General features: G+C 44.7%; 3 protein-coding genes across 4 annotated transcripts; 1 reads left to right on the top strand and 2 right to left on the bottom strand.

Moving 5' to 3' along the window:
- Positions 1-8,781: 8,781 nt before the first annotated feature.
- atp5f1c (ATP synthase F1 subunit gamma) lies at positions 8,782-12,468 on the bottom strand. Of its 2 annotated transcripts, XM_076159877.1 has the most exons (9): positions 12,378-12,468; positions 11,795-11,829; positions 10,802-10,933; positions 10,481-10,688; positions 10,148-10,291; positions 9,953-10,017; positions 9,700-9,855; positions 9,399-9,495; positions 8,782-8,914 (listed from the first exon to the last, which is right to left on the bottom strand). In XM_076159877.1, exons 1-9 carry the CDS (start codon positions 12,416-12,418, stop codon positions 8,911-8,913), a joined length of 882 nt encoding a protein of 293 aa, XP_076015992.1. In that variant the 5' UTR covers positions 12,419-12,468; the 3' UTR covers positions 8,782-8,910. The 2 variants fall into 2 exon arrangements, with proteins under 2 accessions (XP_076015992.1, XP_076015993.1); XM_076159878.1 differs by lacking the exon at positions 8,782-8,914 and having other exon boundaries at positions 9,395-9,495.
- Positions 12,469-12,932: 464 nt separating this feature from the next.
- kin (Kin17 DNA and RNA binding protein) lies at positions 12,933-16,006 on the top strand. The gene is made up of 12 exons (XM_076159716.1): positions 12,933-13,194; positions 13,295-13,389; positions 13,470-13,513; positions 13,866-13,988; positions 14,219-14,403; positions 14,494-14,542; positions 14,638-14,689; positions 14,776-14,905; positions 14,997-15,116; positions 15,292-15,391; positions 15,485-15,585; positions 15,693-16,006. Exons 1-12 carry the CDS (start codon positions 13,081-13,083, stop codon positions 15,753-15,755), a joined length of 1,176 nt encoding a protein of 391 aa, XP_076015831.1. The 5' UTR covers positions 12,933-13,080; the 3' UTR covers positions 15,756-16,006.
- Positions 15,864-23,743, bottom strand: itih2 (inter-alpha-trypsin inhibitor heavy chain 2). The gene is made up of 21 exons (XM_076159715.1): positions 23,533-23,743; positions 22,864-22,893; positions 22,581-22,619; positions 21,865-22,037; positions 21,682-21,786; positions 21,235-21,397; positions 21,053-21,160; positions 20,826-20,954; positions 20,307-20,423; positions 20,044-20,212; positions 19,830-19,955; positions 19,184-19,365; positions 18,751-18,936; positions 18,136-18,275; positions 17,857-18,029; positions 17,613-17,765; positions 17,425-17,538; positions 17,138-17,336; positions 16,888-17,060; positions 16,415-16,526; positions 15,864-16,322 (listed from the first exon to the last, which is right to left on the bottom strand). The coding sequence occupies exons 1-21, from the start codon at positions 23,626-23,628 to the stop codon at positions 16,184-16,186; spliced, it is 2,826 nt and encodes a 941-aa protein (XP_076015830.1). The 5' UTR covers positions 23,629-23,743; the 3' UTR covers positions 15,864-16,183.
- Positions 23,744-24,568: the final 825 nt, after the last annotated feature.

Below are 24,568 nucleotides of genomic sequence, written 5' to 3'. Positions count from 1 at the left end.
TGGCACCTGAGGTGTAAATGTTACATTTAGAGGCTTTTCTTAAATTATAACTATTATATTCCTGAATCTCTCACATTTCCCTTTTATTGTGTATGCACTGACGAACGAAAAATCATTGCAAATTTTTCTAACAAATATGTTGGTAGAAGAAAGGCCTCAGCAGCTTGAGCTCCAACTCAGTCTATCACAACACCACCTCCTTTACTTTTTGGAGCCTAAACAAATCAAAATAAGGAGCTTGGAGCCAATGCTGCCCATGTTTGCACATAAACACACATACATACACACACACAACACACTAAATACCCTCGTTTTCCTTTTTCTGCATGTGTAACAGTTCTCACGAGGCCAAGGAGCAGCCAAACACACAAACACAAACAAACAGGCAGACACAAGGAGGAAGTGAGCGTCATTAGCACAGGGCCATGCTGGAGCCGGGGGGCCTCGCCGTGCGTCTTCACTGTCTGTGATCTCTACAAACGGCTCTGAATTAGGTGACGGTGCAGCTTATCATTTCATTGTCGAAGTTACTAATATTACAAAGTAGCCCTCCTACGAGGGATGCAGGGCCTCCTGTGTTCTGCTTGGCTGTTTTCAAATTGCCGTCTGCCTGTGAGTAATTACATACAACTATGGCGCAGATTTCAATATGTACACATGCAGTTTTTTTTTCTTTGCATTCTGGATGGACACCTACTACACCATGTGAGTGGATATGCTTAATATAATTCTAATCGTTTTACACTGTGTGAATCTAGATTACATAATAATATATCTTATACCTTCAACAAAACTATCCCTACATTTAGGTAGCATAAGTTTTTTTGTTGTTATTGTTGCATCTACGCACAGAACATTTAAGTGGCACGTTCTACGCTGTAATATAACCCAGTTTGCCCTGACTTTGGTCTAAAAGGAAGCGCTTTCTTGCAGGTCGTGCACTGCGTTTTGGTAAGAGTGAGAGATGAAGACAGATAAAACACCTTGTATGTGTGAGTTTAAAATGGTAAGAAAGAGCAAGAGCGCCCCTGTGTCTTTAATGTAGTGGGTTTCTTTCTCAAATGTTGATTTTTAGTACAGCAGGGTGCATTCTTCTCGTTGCATTTTTAGCAAGAACATTGGCAGCGCACTCTCCAAAATTTCAGGCTTTCACAATGATGCGACGACTGGGTCAGTAGCCACTTTTCACGGCAGACGTTTCGACATGCCATAGCGAGAGAAGCATAGGTACAACAACGACGATGACAACAATACAGAAAAAGTGGCTGAATTCCACTCAGGTGCGCCGGTGCCAGCCCCTCTGCAATGTGTTGGCTGGCTCGCTGTCGTGGCTTCCTGGCAAAACCCGAATGTAACACAACTGTCATTAATGTTATTAGCCACTTCTGCGCTGCTCCTGCTGGGACGAGGGAGGGGAGCACATACGAGTGAGGCGGTCGCCAAAAGGAAAAGATGAATGTATGGGGAGGGGGGGACAGCATGTAGGAGGCCGCATGGATGGTGAGACAGCATGTAAGAGGCTATGTGGATGGTGAGACAAGAGAAAGGAGGCTAAATGGAGGCTGAGACAGGATATGGGAGTATATATTGAGTGTGAGACAACAGTGAGGAGGGAGTACAGGGGGTGAGACAGGAGCCGAGTGGGTCAAGTTTAGCCTCACTGGTTATATTTTCACTCCAGACACACAGTTTTCTTTCAGACAGCACACACACACACACACACACACACACACACACACACACACACACACACACACACACACACACACACACACACACACACACACACACTGTGTGAGCATCTCAGCGAATGAAAATAATTTAAAAACAGGGAGATAGATATTACTGATTGCCTGTTCTCTCTCTCTCTCAAATACACACATACGCTACAGATCATTTCTCATAACATTCTAATATGGTTCATTTTCAGCTATCAAAACACACATGAAAAGAGTGTTAACGCTGTCAACAAGCGAGCATGGGATGTGGAACCGTCGTTTTCATTCTCAATATGTCAGGGTTGGGGTGTATTCCAAGCAGAGACAGAGAGCGACAGAGAGCGAGAGCGAGAGCGAGCCAGAGCGAGCGAGAGGGAAAGAGAGAGAGGGTTAGAGGGGGAAGGAGTGTCGTTCTCCATCCTCTGCTCTCCAGAGAATCCCATCATGAAACGCCAAAGCACAAAGAGCTCAGAGCTTCACACTGAAACCCAGGGACCTCACATCCGAACCGGGAGCATCACTGTGGCAACAGCACCACCCAGCAAGGCACTGAGGGTACTGCACCTCCACACACACACACACACACACACACACACACACACACACACACACACACACACAAAAGAAGGAAACAAGGAGTCATTTCTTTTCTACTCTGCGTTAATTCGACGATCAAAAAAAAAAGAGCGACAGTGAAACAATTCACGGTAAATCTGCATTTGGTTTTAAAGACGGAAACGGCAGCGTTGAAAGGTAATCAAAGCCTCGACAAAAAGACAAAACCCGTCTTTGTGGGAATCTAACCTTAATGGGCCTACATCGAGCCTCTCACACACACACACACACACACACACACACACACACACACACACACACACACACACACAGAAAATCAAACTAATTACAATTTGTCCTTTCTCTTTTGTCCTTTTCTCTGTGCTCCTTTTTAATTCCCACCAAGAACGCATTAAATAAAGGGACTGGCGGTGGCGGTGGGTGTAGGTGGGGGGCGGTGTTGGGGTGGAAGCAGTACTGAGGGATTTTCCAAAGTGGCACAGTAAAATAACACGCTGGAGTGTATATCGGCTTGCTTCTCTCCCTCATTTAAATAAGCGCCAACACTGATTTTCTAACAAAAATATGGTACTAGTATAATAACAATGAAATAAGACCCTGTGAAAACTCGCAGCCTGCAGCAAGTATTTAAAATATCATTTAAAAAGGGCTGATCTGTAATTCAGAGCGGATATGGTATCAGACGGCGTGCTTGTCATTCCCGGCTATAATCTCCGCCACGCTGAGAAACACACTGTCTGCTGGCAGCGTCGGAGGGAGGGAGAGAGGGAGAGGAAGAGAGAGGGAGAGAAAGAGAGAAAGGGAGAAAGAGGGGGGTTTGACTACTTATTTTTCTTCTCCTCTAGGTTTGGTTGCTATCGACAGAATAATCTGTCTGTTTGCTAAAGACGAATCGCTGGAATCAAAGAAGGAGCGGGCGCAGAAATAAAAAAAGAAGAAGAAGAAAAAACGAGGGACGTCAAACATATAGAATGATCGAGCAGTGAAGAGACAAGTGATGAATGAAAGGAAAGTGGTGAGGAGAGCGAAAAAGGAAGAAATGATGAATGAATGAGAGGCAGACACACACACACACAGGGTTTTGGTTAGACGTGTGGTCTGGACAGGAAAGGGCCGGGGCCGACACGCTCAGCAGGACATGGACCCGGGTCAGCTCACCTCAAACACACACACACACACTGCCAGGGCCATCCCTATACCCACCTATCCTGTTGCAGCGAGGGGGGGTAGGGTTCAGAAACTGCCACACACACACACAGACACACACACACACAAATCATAGACACCTTTGGATTCAAACACAGACACACTTCAGGCGGAAACTGGCTGTGACACGCTGTCCCGTGGCTCAGGCTGAGGGCTCAGAGGTTGGGCTGAGCCATCTATCATACAGCCAGAACGCCGTAACCCAAGACAGGTCTCTCTCTCTCTCTCTCTCTCTCACACACTCACACACACACACACACACACACACACACACACACACACACACACACACACACACACACACACACACACACACACACACACACACACACACACACACACACACACACACACACACACACACACACACACACACACACACACACACATACTGAAGAACCAGAGCACAATATTTTCTTCTCGATACCAAGAATACATACACTCAGTACAATAACACAATTATTTGGACATGCTGCAATTGAGGCACATATGTGAGAATGTAAGACCTACACATGTATGGAGATGATAGTATTCCTTCTTTCTCCGGTTACTGTAACATTTTTCAGTTACTAGGACTAAGCTTACTTTAATTTAAGCTGATTTCAGTCGCATAATCGTGTTTACATGACGTAAATGTACCGACTCAATGCAGATAAAACGGCAATTTCACTCCCTGGTCCCCCTGTAATAACCCCGCCCACTTCCCTATGCTATTGGTCCCACTACTTAGCTTCCCAATTGACAATCAAGCCTTCAGCCTGAGTGAGTGAGAGTCCCACTTCATTTGTAAAACAGCCATGTGAATGATGCAGACCGCCACTTTGCCTGTCTAAATCTCTTCCTCTCTCCTCTTCTACTCTCTGTTTCTCTGAGAAAGTCGGACAGATTGATGGGAGGACGCCTCTCATTTGGACTGGAGAAAAGTGGCCAGTTTAAGGCTTTGCTACTGTATTTTAAACGCTACGGGTGTTAAAGAGACTGATGAGCCTGCCAGGGGCTGTGGCGGCGGCAACGCCAGGGACCCCCCCCCCCTCTCTTTGGTGCCAAACCCCATTGGGAGAAAGCTGCAGAGCTGCAAAGGCGAGGGGGGAATAAATCTGCGTGGCGGCGGGAATCGATCGCTTCTCCCTCCTTCCCGCGCTATCTCATCTGCAGGGGCTGAGAGAGGCAGAGCGGTTTAAACGATCCTGACCTTGTCCGACATAAATAGTCAGAAAAGTCCAAGGAGCAGATAGCTTTGTGTAAGGCTGGAAGGGGGGGGGGGGGGGGGGGGGGGGGGGGGGGGGAGAACGCATTGAGATAAGGGGGGTTGAATGAGATAATGCCCCGGCATTACTACATCAGAGTCCGTGTCACTCACGCGCGCAAACGTCGCCGTGGGAAACGGCCTCGTACTCCCCTCCTGCTTTCCTTCCTCACTCTCTAATCTCCAATCAGAGGAGGAGGGAGGAGGGGAGGGGAGGAGGAGATGGAGGTGGGTAGATTGAGCAGAGAAGAGGAGGATGCAGGAGAAGTGGGGGATGAAGAGGGGAAGTAACTTTGTACATTTACCCACGCAAAGTACTTAAAAGTCCAGCAGTCAAATTATCAACCAGTCAAATGTGAACAGAAATACATGTTTGGTGTAACAGAGTTTGACATGTTGTTGACATATTTGACTTTATTATACGAGTGCGTTTTACCGCTCAAATATGTCTAAACTGTATTTTATTCATTTTGAATGCAGGGATTTTACTTTTTCCCCCGTTTTGCTACGACTACTTTAACCAAGTCTATGGAGGGATCAAGGAGGAAGTCAATTGGCTGGTGTGAAACCTGGGTCCCGGCCTGTGAAGAAGACGTGAATGTTTTAAAGTAAGAAAGGAGCTCTTTTGTGCGGCGGCCCTCTTCTTTTGAGTGTAATGGTGCTGTACCTGACAGTGGTGCTGCCCCGGGTAAAGGCACAAATCTCTGCCTCCCTTTGTCACCTGTTCCCTCTAATCATTTTCCGCCCGTCATGCCACAATGGAGGAGGGCGATAACGATAACGAGGTGAAGCTAATACAGAGCAGCGGCAGGGCCCTGAACACAATGTTCAGAACGTCTTCACTCGTTCACACACACCTTTATAACACTCCTTAATGCAGAACACACACACCGCATACAGTCACACAGTCACACTCGCTTCCTTTTCTCTCTTCGTGCAGATGTTTGAGGCATTTCATTACGCGACACCAGCCGTTAAATCACCGTCGCATTACACAGTTTAACACCCTCACAGTTTCATTGTGAGACACAATGGCAGAACAATGAGTGTGGTGAACGCAGGCTAGTTCGAAGACAAGAGGTTTACAAGGTGGGCTTGTGTCTCCAAGGCAGGGTTGCTGGTGAAAATACTCACAGTGGATGGAAAAATTATTCAGACACTTCACCAGGGTGCTTTTAAGCAAGGCATTTAAATGCAAAGCAAAGACCATAGAAAAGCATTAAGTTATACTGTTATGAGTACTGAATATTTTGCTTTGATATACGGGGAGTATATTTCACTGTTTTGTCTACTCAAACTCATATTGCCAATTTCTTTTTGGAGTCCAAATTTAGACTCTACTCTCACTTGGCTTCAGGTTTAAATATTTAATGTGGCGAATTCAACTTCAGATGATAGTCTGACTGTAAACAATGTAGGCTACAATTACAAATACCTCAACTGGAGCTGGATCTTCTGTTTCAGCAGCCACGAGCAGGAAACTGGAGTGCACAGATCAGCTCAGCATGTTTATATCTGTATTGATACAAAGAACAGAATGGAATGAATGTGCTTAGTTCACTTTCCATACAGAGCTAAAAACAGACATGAACAATACAATTTGACCAGCAGTTCCCACCTTCCCCAATCTACCCATATATGCCATCAAAGCTCTACAAAAACTCCCAAATTTGCAGAGCCCTCCTCTTTCCTCCCCCGTCCTAACCCCCGTCCGTGTGATCTGGGATCGCCGGGCCTTGCCAGCGAGGGGAGATGGGAGGCTGCTGCTCCCTGACTTATCGGAGTCTGGCATCGCTGTAATTTCAGTGTTCAGATGCAATCGCTCCCCACTCCCCTCAGGAGTAAACAATAACAAGCACAAATACAATAGACAAACAAGGCCTGCAGGACATGTATGCACACACACACACACGTACACACTGTATGCATGCACACTAACACACACGCAGGCCCACATGAGCACAAAGGCATGTGCATTACATATATCGCCATCCAGACATGCAAACAGGAACACACAAGCAAATGGCAAAGCACCTCATGACTCTGCCTTCAAGGTTGCTGTCTCTATGTTAATATCAGAGAATTACAATTAAGAGCAATTAAGATGAAAGCCGTAATCTCCGGCTAGAAATCTGAACGAAACATAGTTATTTCTTCAAACCAACATTTCAAACCAAAGTTATGTTGTTGTTACAGGTAACCACGCGCTCATTTGTGCACTGGTGCTCAACGCTGAGGCCAAACATTTGTTATCAAACAGCACCGCCTAGTGGACCAAAGACAAACAGACTGCCCTCGATTTGATAAGTGCATTAATAGTGAGAATGAAGAATGGATTCATATATGTTACGAATGCTGGCTGATTTGCTAACTGATCCATTTCAAGAAATGTGTGTTTGTCTTACACACAATGCTTATTATAAGCAATGAGGTTCTGTTAGTTATGGAGATGTAGAATATCTTCATAAATCTGTGAACTCTTTCTGCACCGTTATTTTACTGATTTGCCCTAAACAAACAAAAAACAACCTTCAAAACGCCCCAAACATGATGTTGAAGATGAAGTTTTTTACCTGGAAAACAATCTGGACTTGGAGGACCAGCCAAGGACAGCCAGGGAGAGAACGTCATCCCTCCATCACCGATGACAGCAGTGTCAAGCTGGAGGGAGAAAAATAAATAACTGCACCGCCTGTGCTTGGTTCAGAACTCCCAGGCCATCGCTCATGAATAACGGGCTACTGCGACTCGAAAAGGCCACAGACAATCCTCGTGAAGGAAAAGGACAAAAAGGACGAGTTATTTTTTGCAGCATTTGTATGGCTGCAGTTTAAACTGAAGAGAAGTTGTCAGGATGTCAAGTGTTAAATCCACGTCTCTGAGCAGACATCAAAGTCTTAATGTGGCTCATCTCATTGAATTTAAAGTTTATTATTTTTTTATAGTTAAGTATTTACCATCTATCGATTTTTATCTTCCATCTTTTTGTCATCGAGGACTCATTTCCAGTTCCCCTGATGTTAAGACCTTATTGGAGCTTTGGGCTTGTGGGGAACGAGGTCTCATTTCGGGGTCTTGATTTCATCTTGGGAAAACCTCATATTTCTGTTGAGTTGATACAGCAAACCAGGACAAACCTCGTTCAGAGCTTACCTGTGCAGTTACCTGTGTCGTTGGCTAAACCTGAAACGTCAGAGCCCCAGAAAACCCTTGATACGTCAGATTAGTGATGTTTGCAATAGGACCCAGAGGAGGTGATATTACGGAAACCCCCAAGTCATGCTAGTAATTGACAGAGATGTTAGCTAGTTATCGTTTGCTAATCATGACTAACTTTGAACCTAGAAACTAGACTCCTGGGAAAAAAACAAATGTCAGTAGAACACTTAAAATGACAATGTGAAATATTTTACTCACCTGTTCACTACAACATTCTTCAGCCACAAGTCATTTTAGAGCGACTTTCAGTTTTTAAATGTGCCTCGAGAAACGCGCCAATTTCCCGTCTTTCAGTCTGACATTAGGGGCGGGACTTCAGGCTATTATACCGGCTCCTTATCTGTGACGCAGTTGTTTTAATTAAATCGCCGATATCACCAAGCTACATAACCATACTCACATCTCCTGTAAAGACATAAAACAGGTTAAATACACAGTCTTCAAAATTAAATATTTGGTGATGTACATTAATATAATTATTAACAATGTGGTGTGTGTTACTTATTAGACGTTGATCCGAGAGCCTTAAAAAATCTCCATCATGTCAACATCTAACATCAAAATGATAAATACACTTCCTGAGACGAGTGTATGCAAGTATTAACATACAGGTTTGCTTCAGGTTGCGAGACATGACATTTTGTCCATTACCATTGCAAATATCAGTATTTTATTAATTTGTAGAGGAGTCCTTGGAATTCTTGTTAGCAGGAAGTGTCGACTCGAGCTGAGACAGTAAAGCATGAAAAACATTTTCCTTCTCACTCTTGGTATTTATTGAGGCCAAACATACATGGACTGGTGAAAGGACAGCGGTTCTCTGTAAGAGGTTTATTTTTCCCATATATATTTTACAAATAGAAGCACAAATGTTCATAAATTCTTGACAACAGCTGTCTGAAGTACTTTGAAGAGCTGTGGGCAAAGAAATGACACTCCGCCAGTTTATCTGCAAAAAAAGGGAAAAAATGAAGGTAAGTACACAGTAAAAGATCCCTTTGTTCATTGGAGAGTTCAAGGGGATTTTGAAAACCTACTTGGGGTCTAATTTCTATTATCCAACACCTTAAGTTAAACTTCTACTTTTCATGCTGGCATCTTACAACTACAGTTCCTTTAATTTACCTCCTGTGTTCAGACATGCTTCAGTTCCTGAGTTCAGACAGTAAGAAGGAGCAGATAAGGTCAGAGAGGGTAAGAATGAATGAATGAATGAATGAATGAATGAATGAAGGGAGAACTGATTTCCATTTAAAGACACAGCTGAGGTGGGAGTCTTTCTGACAGAACGCTAGGTCAGAAGTTAGTGGAGTGAAGGAGGAATGTAATGAACGAGGGCAAAAATCATGGAATGGAGGAACAGAGGACAATAGGAAAGAGAAAAAGGGTGAAGGAGAGCGAGAGAGGACATAGAGCGGACACAGCAGACTTACAGAGCAGCAGCCCCAGAGATGATCTCAATGAGCTCCTTGGTGATGACAGCCTGTCTGGTACGGTTGAAGGTGAGGGTCAGCTTGTCGATCATCTCAGCTGAAGCGAAGGAAGAGAAATATATAAGTGATCTGGGACAAACATTAAACTCTAATGTATCCCTACAGATGATAATGCTACTGAGATGTGATGACCAATAGAAATATTTTAGTAAGTTAGCTAGAAACATCATGAGCATATGGGATCAAATGGACCCATTCAAAAGATAAAAGGGATCAGGAAATATGTGCAGGACGTCCTTACAGGCGTTCTTGCTGGCATTGTCCATGGCGGTCATCCTAGCACTCTGCTCACTGGTAGTAGACTCCTTCATTGCCATGAAGATGATGTTGACCAGAGCAAACTCCTGGTAGTTCCTCAGCACGTCAGCATCAATGTCATCATAGACGGACATGGACTCTGTCGGTGGGGGGAGAGGGCAGAGACGCATCATCAATATAACTCAGCGGGACACCTCAGGGTTTGTATGAAATTGTCCTAAAAAAGGAGAACTCACCTGCATTGCCAACTGTATCTGTAGAGAACAAGGGCTTCTTGTCCGTCTTATAGGAAATGACAGACCTGCATGAGGAAGAAGGCAAAATCTATTTAGTATTCAACCAGTCAGTGATACTCAGTCACATCAATTTGAGATCGTTTTGGACACTTGGAACATTTATCTGGTGAGATTAAATCAAGCAAACTCTCACACCTGAATTTGTTGAAGATGACAGCGCCTTGGTCAAACTCATGTCCAGAGCTGAGGAGCTCAGCTGCGACGATGGAAGCGTCACCAAAGGTGGGCGGCAAGCGGCCAATTTCCTTACAGTTCAAGATGATGTGCTTTCCATGAGTCCTGGTGAGGAACATCAGTGAAATCATTCTTAACCCATCTACTCATTACACATTAACCAAGAGGACACAACTTAAAAAGTTAAATCCTACACTGCAGCAGCAGACAAATATATTATTATGGCTCAAAACTGAACACTCCACTCCATCAGTGTGATGAAGGAGGATTCTGAGGCTTCATCTCCTTTCCTACCTGTACAGCAGGCCTCTGAGCTTGTCTCCCACATTGACCACCATGACCTCCTTGCCAGCGCCCGTCAGGTTGGCAATCTCGCTCTTGATGGACTTGGCCACGTTAGAGTGGATGGCACCACAGAGGCCACGGTCCGATGTCACACCAATGAGCAAGTGCTTGGCGGCCTTGTCTTCTGGTGCTTTGATTTCAGCCTTCTCATAGAGAGCTGGAGACCAGAATCAGAAATTAGCTTCTACACAAATCAGTCTGCAGATTGAGAAGAAAATTCAACCAGAATTAAACGCCACCTTCCTACACCTGGAAGTTTACTGTACGTACCCAGAGCTCCAGTGCCGTACACTCGGGCTGGCTTCAGCTGCCTCTCAGCACGGGCGTACTTTGCAGCGGCCACCATCTTCATGGACTTTGTGATTTTCTGGATGTTCTTGATGGACTTCAACCGAATGGTGACTAAAGAAAGAGATGACATCGATCACTGTCACATGCATGGATAGTACAGCCGTCAAAACTAGAGAAGGAAACATCTGATGAGGTTATACTGGCACCGCACAATACCACAAGCTTGAAGCTATATGGTCAAAAAACACTTTCAAAGATCTGGCACAGCAGACCAGGAGTGGGATCTCAGACCTGCATTTGCCTGACACAGGCACATTTCTAAATTCCAACATGACCATGACTGTATACACGTAGAATATCGTGGAAAAGTTCATTTCAATAATTTATTTCAGTTATTCAATTGAAAAAGTGAAACACTCACATATTATCGATTCCATACACAAAGTGAAATATTTCAAGCCTTTATTTCTTTTAATTGTGATGATTATGGCTTACAGCTCATGAAAACCCCAAAATCTGAATATTGTGAAAAAGTTCCATATTGAAGACTCAGTGTCACACTTTAATCAGCTAATTAGCTCAAATTAAATGAATTTCCTGAGCCTTAAAATTGTCTCTCAGTCTGGTTCAGTAGGCTACACATTCATGGGGCAGACTACCATATTCTAATTTATTAAGATGCACCTGTAATTATAACAATGTCAATCTATTAATTATTATCAGGAATATGATATATTATCATGTCCATCTAACCATGGTGTTCCACGTGTACCTTTGATGTTGTTTTGCCACATAGACCTGTAACAATGTGTTCATACTGTGTCTACAATGTCATAAATTGAAGACATAACCATTGTGATGTATTAGATACATGCTCTTGCAGCAAATATGTCGCTTGTCAGGAGCGTCAGTCTCAGATTACAGTGAAGACCATGTTGTGCGTTGTTCTGAGAAGTATAGAAAAGTACTTACTGTCCTTCAGGGTAGCCATGTTCCTGACCTGCCCACTGTGAACACAAAAAACTGAGAATCAGCTGCAAACATTATCAGAAGCAACGTTTAACACACCCACAAACATAGAAGTAAATGCATTTAGTTGTTTTGCGTTGCATTCTAACTCAGCTCTAAAACAACTTGTCGTTTTGAACTAGCTAGCGATGCAGGTCGGCTAACATCGCTTAGCTTAGCAGGTTAAGAGATAAGAAAAGGCGTTGATGCTTGCGACTAACAGTGTGGTGAAATGTGATATTAAATGTCTGCGGCCGTTTCTGAAACAAAGCTTTGCTGCTCACGCAATGTTAAAACCTTGAGCAGATTAATGTCAGTTGGGTTAGCATTAGCCCAGTTAGCACCGGCTGAACTTGGCCATTCACTTAGCAGCACACCGCTGTCATTCATTAGCCGCGGCCTGCACGCTAGCGCGTCCTTCACTCAGAAACAACACGTTTACTTAGCTGAAACTCCCTTGCGTTCCACAAACAGTAAGCAGTATTAACTGAAAACATTTGATACAAGTGCATTATGCGTGAAAATGTTTAAAAGTGTTAAATTTTACCATTGTGGGGCGAACACCAGTGCGCTGGTCCTGGCGAACATGATTACTCCGATGAAGGTCAGACACGCTTAACTGCGCAGGCGCAAATCGGAAGCAAAATGGACGGATGCTGCCTTCATGGACTACCATCAATGTCGTTGAAACTTCAATCCACTAACGGATCGACTATGGAAGCCCGAAAAGTCGCAATATTTCTCGAAAAATAGCAATAATAATCTAGTTGGAACTACATTCAAGAGTTAAAAGCGCCTCCACATTACATTTTTTTTTTATGATATTCATCTTGATAGACTTTCTCACTCAGTTTTCATTTGGCATTACAAGAGTATCGAGTTCTCGAAATCTTTTTCCAACATTGATCGTATGATCTGATGTAAAAAAGGATCTCACGGGTGGATATAGTTGACTCTCAGTTGTTTTGTACTCAGATATATTACAGTCACAAGAATTACTTGAATATGACGGTAAATCAAAATATAATGCTGGCTGTCAGAAGTCGTACATTTTACGGGAGGATATGAATGCAACTCTAGGTATCGCGAGGTTGTAAAGTAACACAGGAAGCAGCGACATTGTTCACGCGGAAACCGTTGACCAGATCCATTTATTTGTTGTTTAGCCGAGGCTTCAGCTCAAATCCTCCCATATTCCGTTACATTTTAGCGTTTTGTCCGCTCCTTTATGGTCGCGGTAGTTTCTCAGAATGGGGAAAGCCGCTTTTCTGTCTCCGAAAGCCATAAGCAACAGGATCAAATCAAAGGGTCTGCAGAAGTTGAGATGGTATTGTCAGATGTGCCAGAAACAGTGCCGAGACGAGGTGAGATCTCGGCTTCAAGTCACTCAAACCTTTTTATTCGGCTTGTCTATCGTTCGTGTCGTTGTTTTGAGCTCGCTTCTTTTTCCTCTTTTTTTATCAGAATGGGTTCAAATGCCACTGCATGTCCGAATCCCACCAGAGGCAGCTGCTGCTGGCCTCAGAGGACCCCAACAAGTTCATGGACTATTTCTCGGAGTGAGTGTGAGACTTTAGATCAGGATTTAGATGTTGGTGCTTGGCAGTGTGGAGGTAACTATTGCTTTTCTTTGTCGCAGTGAGTTCAAAAGTGACTTCGTCCAGCTGCTCAGGAGACGCTTCGGTGAGGACCTGGACCTCTTCTCCAGCTCATCTAGACGTTGAGACGCACACTGCTGTTTCAGGGGGGATTCCACCGATTTTACACATACTATTTACCATGGAGGAGGTTGCATTTGTAACCAATACTTACCATTCTGGCTTGATTTTGAAATTGAAATTATAGATAGGAATTGGGTTCCATGCTTATTGAACATAACCTGTTCCAAAACCATAACTAAACAGGTTCCTGATGTTCTACCTGGTGGTTGTCATTAGAACAAAACAATCTTGATGTGTAGAATCAGTGGCCTTTCTCTTTAGGTTTCCAACAGGTCCTGAAAAACTGTTTCCTCTGCTTATCTTCCATCTCTCAGGAACTAAGCGAGTGCACAACAACATTGTGTACAACGAGTACATCAGTGACAGAGAGCACGTCCACATGAACTCCACCCAGTGGGAGACACTCACCGACTTTACCAAGTGGCTGGGCAGAGAAGGTGGGCCAATGTATAGCCAACACTTACACTCATGTTCAAGCCAGTGCGTTATGATCTTATATCTGCCACAGTGGTCATCCTTTCCTCTCTAGGGATGATTACAGTGTATGCAGATGATGTGCAATATAGAATTAAACGCTGTAATGTTCGACAACTATTAAGTATAGAATCCCATAGTAGCTAAATTCAATTTAGCTGACGTGGTCTAATGGATTTAATGTTGCTGTTAGGTTTTTGCAAAGTGGACGAGACCCCTAAAGGCTGGTACGTCCAGTACATCGACCGCGACCCAGAGACCATCCGGCGCCAGGAGGAGCAGGCCAGGAAGAAGAAGGCGGAGCTGGACGACGAGGAGAGGAGCGCCAAGTTCATCGAAGACCAGGTCCGCCGAGGCCGAGGCAGCAAAGAGACAGAGGTGAGATTGTCGGGAGGTTTTGACTTCGGCGGAGACCAGCAGTGACTTTGCCTTTCTCAGTTTAATTCTTTTCCTGTGTTGTTTTTGCAGGAAACTCCAGTTTACACCGAGTTCAAGCGAGAGAATGAAGAGGAGAAAAGTTTGTATTATTTTTCTCTTTTAGTCATGGTGCCATTCTTCTTCCTCCATCAGATGTATAAAACAGTCGCTCGCTCTGTGTTCTTTCTCTCCCAGTTGCTTTCAACATGGGTGCCTGCTCGTCTGCAGCCGGGCCTTCCAAACCGAGGTACAGACTTCTCCTAACACACTCTTACATTAGTTCCGTCATCGCATCGTTTCGTTCCAACCCGCTTTCCGTATGTCTCCTTGTAGTTCTGTCCTTGGCGCCAGTGCGCTGAAAGCAGCAGCAGCAGCAGGGACGTCTACCAAGAGGAAAGATTTGCCCTCAAGTTCAGAGCCCAAGGAGAAGAGGAAGAAATCTGCCCTGGAGGAAATCATGGAGGTGGAACATATTGTTTTGGAGATGATGTGTTGTGGTTTTGGGGGATCAGAGCTTTCCTGGATAGACGGCGTTGTTTTGTGTTTCTGTTCAGATGGAGGAGAAGAAGAAGCAGTCGGTCAGAACAGATTACTGGCTGCAGCCCGAAATCGTGGTCAAAATCGTCACCAAGAGGCTGGGAGAGAAGTACCACAAGAAGAAGGCTGTCATCAAGGTAATCAGTGTCCTGCGCGCCCAGAAATGAGTCAGTTCATCAGTTTACAAATCATTTCACTCATTGATTGAAAATAAGGTTCTAGAAGGAATCAGTAGTGATGATTCAGGGTGAAATCCTGCACCTGGGTAACAGAATGCTTACAATCCTAACACCTGTGGATTTTTCGCTGTAGGAAGTGCGAGATAAGTTCACAGCAGTGGTGAAGATGATCGACTCAGGAGACAAACTGAAACTCGACCAGAATCACCTGGAAACTGTCATTCCTGCTCCTGGTAAACTCATGAAATTTCCGGTTTTCATTCTCTTATCTCTTTTCGTTGGGAAGTGACGGCTTACCTCATCTGTGCGTGTTCCTCTTCTCGCAGGTAAACGGGTTTTGATTCTGAACGGCACGTACAGAGACACCGAGGCGCTGCTGGAGGGGATCGACGAGAAGAAATTCTGTGCTACGCTCACGCTCGACTCGGTGAGTGTTCCCGGGATGCGTCTGATTTCATGGGACGTGTCCGTCTGTTGAAGACTGGTTATGTGCAAACGAATGGTTAAAGTTTGGTCCCTTTTCGTGGTCTTTAGGGTCCGCAGAAGGGGAAGCAAGTGGACAACGTCGCCTACGAGGACTTCTCAAAATTGGCATGAGGCAGAGTGGTTAAACTTCAGACTCTACTGTGTCAGAGTCACATTTATTTATACACATGCCACAATGCATTTTCAAAGTCATCACAAGGAGCTTTAGAAACACGCGTGTTCAATGATTGTCCTTTATTTTGTATCAAATGTTCAGATTGATCTTAACTTTGCAGATGCGTCATTTGTTCAATTGTGAGAAATTATTGATTATCCAGTTGGGATGATTTTTGAACAAATAAAATTGAAAGTAGTTACACAAAGTGAGTGGCAAATATTTCATCTGTAGACTTACAAGATTACATAATACAGCTGACAACCTTTCCCCCTCTCCCATATAAAGTACTTGAACTTCTCCCAATGGCTTTCTGACTGCAGGCTCGAAGGAGCGCTCGGTAAGTTTGGGTGCTGTTTCTGCTGTGAGTTAGGCCGCTCGCCGCTCAGAGGAAGCTGTCCAGAGCAGGGACGATGTAGCTGCTGTAATGGCCGTCGATGAAGCCCTTCCCACTGTTGTGTACAAACCAACAGTAGACGTCCGAGCCGCGCTTCTTGTTCAGCCTGTAGTCCTTTTGCCAGCCCCTAACGCACACACACACACAACACACAGCTGATGGCGTTCTGCTCTGTTGATGATGTCACTGCCCTGTTTTGTTTGGGTTATCGTGACATACCTGGTAACGCTCAGCTTGTTGCCCTTCACCTCCATGGTTCCCTCCTGCTTCAGGAGGTTAACTCCGTCGTGAATGGCGTACACGCTCACCTCGGGCTCTGCAGAAAACTGGCCTGGAAGATTAAACACACATACGCACACATTTTCAGCTCTCCAGTCACAGGTACATTCTCGGAGCTACTTGACATTATGGGACGACATTGCACAAGCTGTCAAGAAGGCACCCAGAAGTTACTGTAGGATTGAGATCCATGACAACATACAGAGGGTTTAGGGTCAAAGGTCAGAGGTTTTAGGGGCTTTAACACATGTTAATGGATTCATAAGGGTCTATTCAAAGACCTACAGATCTGGAAGAGATCATCTACACTGACAACCTACAGAGAAACAACAGTGAGTTCAGACGTAAATGATTGAATTTTGATTTTATGACAGAAATCCAATCAACGCTACACCTATGTTTTCTGGTCGTACCTATGAGTCCGTGCACAAGTGGAGAGTACTGGTTTTCAGAGGGAATGTACAGGCCCAGGAAGTCGACATTAATAGGATGTTTCTTCCACACACGGTGAAGCAGCACCATCACCTGGATGTTACCGTTTACCGTCACGGTGATGCGATTGTTCCTTACAATGGAAACTCTCACCCTGAAACAGCACAACATCACTATTTATTGCTGTAGAAATGGCCCGTGAAAAGTCATGATCAAGGTTGCCATGGTTACCCATCCTGCATCATCTCCGCCGTGGCGCCCCAGGTGAAGGTGTTGTTGTTTCTGCTGTCTGTCACAGTGATGTCATCCGTGCTGACGGTCACTCTGAGACCGGACGGCTGATAGTAGACCGAGATGACGCCGAAGAAGGTTTTCAGTTTGTTCATTGTCGCCTTCTTTGAGCTGACCAGCTGACCGTTGACCGCCACACCTGAGGACCAGAGGAAGAGTGAGAGTGTAAATAAAAGGCCGCACGCGTGCATCAGGGAGACGGTTCACCGCTCCCGCCAGTCTGGTACCTGTTCCTCTGTCAGACACCAGGTTGAGGATGTGACCGGGCTTGGAGTCGATGTTGAAGCAAACGTCCATGTTGCTTCTGGGCAGGTGGATGATGAAGTGAGGGTCACTGTCCACTGGATGAGAAACACTCAATTTGTTACATATTTAATTCAATGTTTAGGTAAAGTGTGTGTGCGTGTGTGTGTACCTATCTGGACATGCTGTGGTAAGGTGACCACAGAAGAGAACCTTTTCCCCTCAACCTGGCTTGGAGGAGCCTCTGTGGTGAAATGGACCCATGGTGGAGCCTGGTAGACGATGGGTACTGGTGCAGGACCTGCAGGCAGAGATCCTAAACCTCCTGCATGTATCGGAGAGATGACCATTTGAGTTCAAACACCACACACTCGCAAGTGGACGGTAATATTAATAGTGTGTCTCCTGTGAGGCACCTGGGCAGCAGCCCTGCTTTGGGCTCCTTGGGGAGTCGGCCAGCAGCCTTTCTGTGGCATCCTCGCTCTCCACCAGCAGGGCGGTGAGCGGCGTGACGAACTGATGCTCCAGAGCCAGAGTCTGGATCCTCTGGGTGATCTTCCTCTTCTGGGCCGCTGTTGGTGCCAAAGACCTGCAGGAGATCCCCATAGCAACCATCAAACATACCGTCTTTAATAGATAAACATTTCCCATCGACCCGCCATTTTTCCATAAGTTTGTTCTCCGTCCTATCTCACCTTTCAGAGATGAGCTGGTTGACAGTGATGTAAGCCCACAGCTGCCTGGCAAAGGCCGGGAAGGCATGCTGCTGCTTGGCCAGCGCCGCGTCCAGCTCCAGGGTGTCGGCCTCCGTCTCCAGGGTGATGTCCAGACGAGCCTGGAGGACGAGAGGGACAGAGGAACCATCAGCGTGCTACTGTGTCCTGTTTCTACTTGCACTATTGCCATCACTCTTATATCAGTTCCTCCTTGTAATAATGATGCAAAATAATAATTTGCAATGTTGTGATTATATTTACTATTAAAGTAATATTATTATAAAATTATTATATTATACTTATTACAGAAATACATAAATCACAAATTCTGTCCTTAATATCAAATTGTTAAAATCTATAAATATTAAAAAGTGAACTAAATTCTCAAATTATTTGAAGATGTGCCAGTGTGTTTACGCTTCATGTGGACACTGATTCAGCTCAGTAACACTTCACTTAACAGCCAACAGGGAGCAGGCACTGCATTTTAGCCAGCATACGAAGTGTTTGTTTGTAGTTGTGTGTGTGTGTGTGTGTGTGTGTGTGTGTGTGTGTGTGTGTGTGTGTGTGTGTGTGTGTGTGTGTTGTACTCACGGCGGATGCTGTGGTGAAGCTGGTCAGGGTGTTGGTGTCGGACGGCAGCACCTTCCCGGCGACCACCAGCTCAGAGCCGCTGAAGTATTTATCAAAGCGGTTCTGTGTGACATCAGACACTGAGTCATCGGGGAACTGAACGGTGATCCTCCTCAGCAGAGGAGTGGAGACCTGACTGTAGAACCTCTGAGGAGGCGGAGGAGGAGGAGGAGGAGGAGGGACAGTAGAAGGAGGAGTGGAGTTTAGACCTATAGACCTGATGAGTAAACACCAAATATCTCCAGGAAAACAACTTCAGTGATCAAGTTAGGATGTACACTACTTCAAATCATGGAACTTTGAGAAATGAGTATGGTTTTAAACTGAAGATGTTTTGGGAGGAAATGAGACCCTCATCACTACACTCAGACGTGTTCATCATGAGTCTGTCTACCCGTAGCTGCTCTGCAGCGTCGTGGTTGGCGAAGATCCTCTGGGCCGTGCCCCTGTTCTCCATGGAGATACGATCCAGGAAGTCATAGTCCACGTCGAAGCCAATGCCCAGAGAGAAGAGGGAGAACTCCTCCCTCATCACGCGCTTCACGTTCTTCTGGATGGTGCTGAGCTTGATCTCACCTGCACAGACGGACAGTCATGGACATTGGCATCACATCTTGTGTTGAGTAGCGCTTTAAACTATAATCCCTCCAGGTGGTCATTGTTGGTCATACAGGGAAGCGTTCTCCACTTTGTTTGTTTTCTTACCAGTAACTGTACTGAACAAACACCATCATAGCAACGTAACAAAGCTCAGTCACTGTGTCCTCACTCAATGCACCATGATAGGATTCCTCCCGGGGTTTGTTGACCATGGCTACAGTTCAATTTTCACAACTGAACGTTTCAAAAACGAGAAAAGAGATGGACTTTCACAGGACCTGGTCCTATTTTATCAGCAGCCATTCCTGGCACAAACACCCAGGCATTATTCCGGACGATGAACTCTCCCATTAGGTTAACATGCACTATTATCCTGTACCACATCCGTGCAATAAAGCAATGATATCAGGTGTAGCATGTGGGTGGTTTGTCAGTCTTACCCACAGTAGGGTCTCCATCAGACACCAGAATGATCATGGAGACGGAGCGAGGGTCCAGCAGCCCCTGGCTGGACGCCTTCACCAGCATCTGCACTGCCTTCATTAAGGCCTCGTTGATGTTGGTACCTGGAGGTCAAAAAGAAGTCAAATATAGCATCCATGTATGGAACAAAAGGGCATCCAGAGCATCCAGAGCCCTCATTCGCACACTCACCTCCATTGGGTTTGATTCTTTGGATGTAGTTCTTAGCATTTTCGGTTTGAATGGAGGAGCCAGTGACGAGATCCTCACTCCAACAGCGCACGTTGTGGTTGAAGTCTATGATGCTGAAGTGGTCGTCAATGGTCAGATCATCCAGAATAGCCTGCATGGCCTCCACTGTCTGCCATACAAGAGGGATTGCTGGGCAACTACATCCTGGTATGTGTGACCTCAGGGCACTCGTCTCCACTCACACGTGAACAACAAACACTTACCTGCTTCATTTTAACACCCCACATTGAGCCACTGACATCAATGACAAACACAATGTTTTTATGTAGAGGGGAGAGGTTGGACGGGGCAAAGAACTGGACAAAGTGACCGTCTGAGACCTGAAGGAAACAGGAAAAGTCAAGTGACATCATGTTATTGGCTATTCTGCTTCTTACCACTAGGAGCATCCGTTTTGGTGTGATTGTGTGGTTGTAACTGAAACATTACTGATGAATTGTGAGCCAACAAACATTATAATAGATATTGAGACGGATCTACATCAATATCTTCTTTTGTTCCCTTTTGTTCACATCAAGGTCACAAATTTACAAACATACAAACAGTATCTCATTTATTGTTACGGAAACATACAGTATATCACTGCGGGAAAGGTTGAGAAGGGGACAGGAAGTCTTGAAGTCGGCCTCTGGTTTTGTATGGATATCTAAAAGCTGGCACAGGAAACCAAACCCTAGCTAAATGTTGATATGTTTGCGTGCTAAAACATGTTTGTATCCTACTTGTAGTTCTCCTGCGTTGCTTTCTCTGTCCACGTCATATCTGACAGTAAAGACGCCATCGATGGTGGTGGTGGTGCAATTGTTGCACTTCCTCTGCTGCTGCAGAGTGGGCTTGAACACAACGTGGGCCTGCGGGGACACACACACACAACAATGGTGCACGCTTACGTCTGTGTGTAAAGCAAAGCCAGAAGCTCTGTGCTGAGACGCCATGATGAACTTGTTACCTTGTCTTTGCTGGAGATACTTGTGATGGCATCTGTAAACTGTTCACCCAGCGTTGTGGTCGTTTCTAAAGAGGAGATTCCATTTTGCTCATAGATGTGCACGTCCACCTAAAGACAACACATTAGTTACGCAGTACAGCGTGCAGGATCTGAGCACACACACGTATACTGCACAAACTCACCTGGAATTTGGGCACGAGTCTCCCAGGCTGCAGGTACAGCGAGTGCTCGTAAACACCAAGCTTCCTCTGCATCATCTCCTGGTAGTGGAGCTCAAACTCAATGTTACTGCCAGGAGGGACGTGAACCTCTGTCTTAAAGGTCTCCAGGTCCTGGGAGTTAGCCCTGAGAACATACAAGAACACCTTACATCAACTCAACTTCATGCTCTGTTCCACCATTTTGTAGATCACATTCTCACCTTGGATAACTTGATGAAGAATGAATGCAAAAACACTAACTTGATATGTTTGAACCTGTTTTAGTATCTTGAGGGACTTTCTTCATATGAAACCAAAATGTCGTACTTCTCTCTCGGTTTTGTATGAATATGGACATTTGACAGCTATCAGAAGGAATTGAGGAATAAGATGACAGAATTCTTTTCCCTACAAAGTCTGGTCCAGTACCTGATGATGCCTGCTGCCTTGCCTCTGGCTCTGGCCTGAGCGTACAGACTTCTGGCCACTGTCTTCTCCTTCACTGAGCCCACAAAGATGATTCCGTTCACATTCCTACAATAGAAACACAGCAGTGAGGGTGTGTGTATGTGCTCTGTGGGATGGATCATGCGGTCTGGGGTCATGGCTCACATGGTGAAGTTGGTGATGAAGGCTCGTTTGGGGATTTGGACACTGAAGCCGATGCTCTGTGCTTTAGAGCCAGAGTTCACCACAGAGCTCTTGACAGTGGTGTGGGCGAAGCGTGACGTGAGGCGGCTCTCCACCTTGTAGCTCTTGACAGTGATGTCATCTCCACGGATGGCCTGTAGGGTCACAGATGGAATATGTGAGGAGACTGAGAAGGAGAGGATCTGAAATAGTACCCAGCAACCAGTAGCTCAGCTACTAACTCAACTACTGTCCCCAGTAGCTTGTCAGAAGTGGGGCTAAAAAAACAAGCAAAAAGTGTCTAAAAAAAGACTTGTAGAACCAATGTCATTTTCTCTATTTGTTGTGACCTCAGAGGGTTCAAAAGTTGCAGCTTCACTTTTGTCATCTTGCCAGTTTATTGCTTTACGTCATGATGTGTGATCAATAAAAATGGCGAATCTGAAGGTTTAAAGTGCTTCAAAGTCATCTAGTCATTGTTTGAGTTGCCAGTAACACAGACCATTCACAAATTGATGTGATCTGATGTGATTTCATGGGAACAGAAAGACAGAATTTATGTCAGGCCTGGAAGGGAACAAAGTCAATAACCTGCAGGTCACGAGAAGCTCATCAAACAGCAGATTATTGATCATTAGATAAGCTTAAACTCTGTCACAGTGCGTAGAGCTTCGACAACGGGAAACACAGATATATACCTCAAAGTCTTCCTCCTCTTCATCAGGCAATAACCCTCTCTGGAACACACACACACACACACACACACACACACGCACGCACACACACACACACACACACACACGTCATGGGTCTCTCACAGTATTAATCTATGTTTTTAGGAGATTATGTCCCTACTGTCCAAATGGAGTGTGTGTGCGTGTGTGTGTGTGTGTGTGTGTGTGTGTGTGTGTGTGTGTGTGTGTGTGATCAGCATGATTCCCTCCCACAGAGTTCAGGTCTTAGAATAGTAGATGGTCTCACTCTGTTTCTCTCCCGATGGTCCCGTATCTCCTGGTGGAGGAAAGCAACATGTCAGTGTTTATCTTAAAATCATCATATTGATCACATCTAAAGTGACTTAACAAGGGTCAAAGGTCAGGAGATTGGGATAGATTTGCGAACAAAAATAAATGCAATATTCAAAATTGGGCAGATTTGTTGTTCATCTCTTTTCAGATTCAAGAATAATTCAAGAAGAACTGCAATTTAAAGGTGTTTTTCAACTAACTTTGATATCAGATCATTACAAATCCCACCTTTTATGGGTGATCAGTTATAGATCATAATGAGAATAAGCAGTTTAAATGAATTTAAGGAGTTAAGAAACTTCATTTGATGAACAACTGATTCTGATGGTTCTAAAATGCTCTGAAAATGGTAATGAGGAATTATAGGTTCAGTTTTCAATTTGTTTTTTTGTAGCCTGATGACCAATATAAACTTTAATAATCATTACAATTAGAATGGAGGTTAATTGTGATATCCAGTCAGTGGTCATCATGAGGCAGACAAACACCAAAATCACTAACACACTTCAACCTTTGCTGTTGTTGTCACATAGTTTGCATGTAAGCTTTGCATTTAGCACTGACGTCCAGTTAAATGTGTGAATAAAAAGTGCTCTAAGTGAGTCTGTGCTGTGGGACTCACCGCATCTCCCTCCCATTCTCCATCGATCACAAACTCAAAGCAGAGGCTCTGCTGGAGAAGCAGCAGCCCCAGGAGCAGCAGCAGTAGACACTTCATGTTTCCAGGCCTTGTTGGGGAACACACACACTCTCAATCCTTCTGCTGGTAGCCCAAACTGGGGGTTAAAATCCACTTGGCTAATCGACTCTATGCTCCAGTCAATATTTGCTGGGTTTCATGTAACTGGGAGAGGAGAAGGAAACTTTGAAACTTGACCTGCAGTTAGGGGCGTGTAAACACGCACAGAGAGATTGAACTAATCCTCGCAGAAACACTTTTTTATACATCATGTTTGTGATCCAGACATATTGTGATTGAAAAGTTATGAGATCGACTAAATTAAATGTCTGTGAAATATTTCTGTGTAAATTCAGCGCTCACCCCACTAACCAGATTTGCCCCCCCTCAGACTTTCACCTCTGCCAAACATTAGAAAGGCTTGAAGCCTGCTTGGCCTCAGGTGATGATGTCATATATCACAACCAAGAAGAGGGCGCCTGTGATACTTAGACCCCATATCTTCCCCCCAATAAAGGTCTTGACGCGATCTAATCCCTCCATCATTGCTGGTAAAATGTATTGAGATGGAAGGAGATAAAAAAAACAAAAAACTGAAAACCTCACTTACATTGTTTTGTGACCGGCTCAGAAGTTATCAGTCAAGCACAGCATGTATCAGCTTATTAAAAAGGGTCTGAATTATACATATATTATATATAACATTATATATACTGTATCTACATTGTTAACTGCTGAACACATGAAGGCTGTGTTTGCAGGTGTAATGATGCCATTTGGCCACAAGATGGCGCCAGAGTTCTTCTGACGCTCACGAAGCCTTAGAATGATCAGAGTGCAACGTAACTTTTTTGTGGTGAATTTGTTTGTGAAAATTTGGGATTTGGGGATTTTTTTCAGCGAAAGTATGCAGCATATGCAGCTCGGAGAGTTTGTTTGTGTAGTTTTTCTTTCACCAAACATCCGAGAGTGACATCAT

This window comes from Genypterus blacodes, unplaced genomic scaffold, assembly GCF_046128005.1.
Source record: "Genypterus blacodes isolate CSIRO-AG114 ecotype Tasmania unplaced genomic scaffold, CSIRO-AGI_Gbla_v1 ptg000099l_1, whole genome shotgun sequence".
NCBI classification, from domain to species: Eukaryota; Metazoa; Chordata; class Actinopteri; order Ophidiiformes; family Ophidiidae; genus Genypterus; species Genypterus blacodes.
Note: the sequence above shows the minus strand (reverse complement) of the source record. Positions and strands in the feature narration are given on the sequence as shown.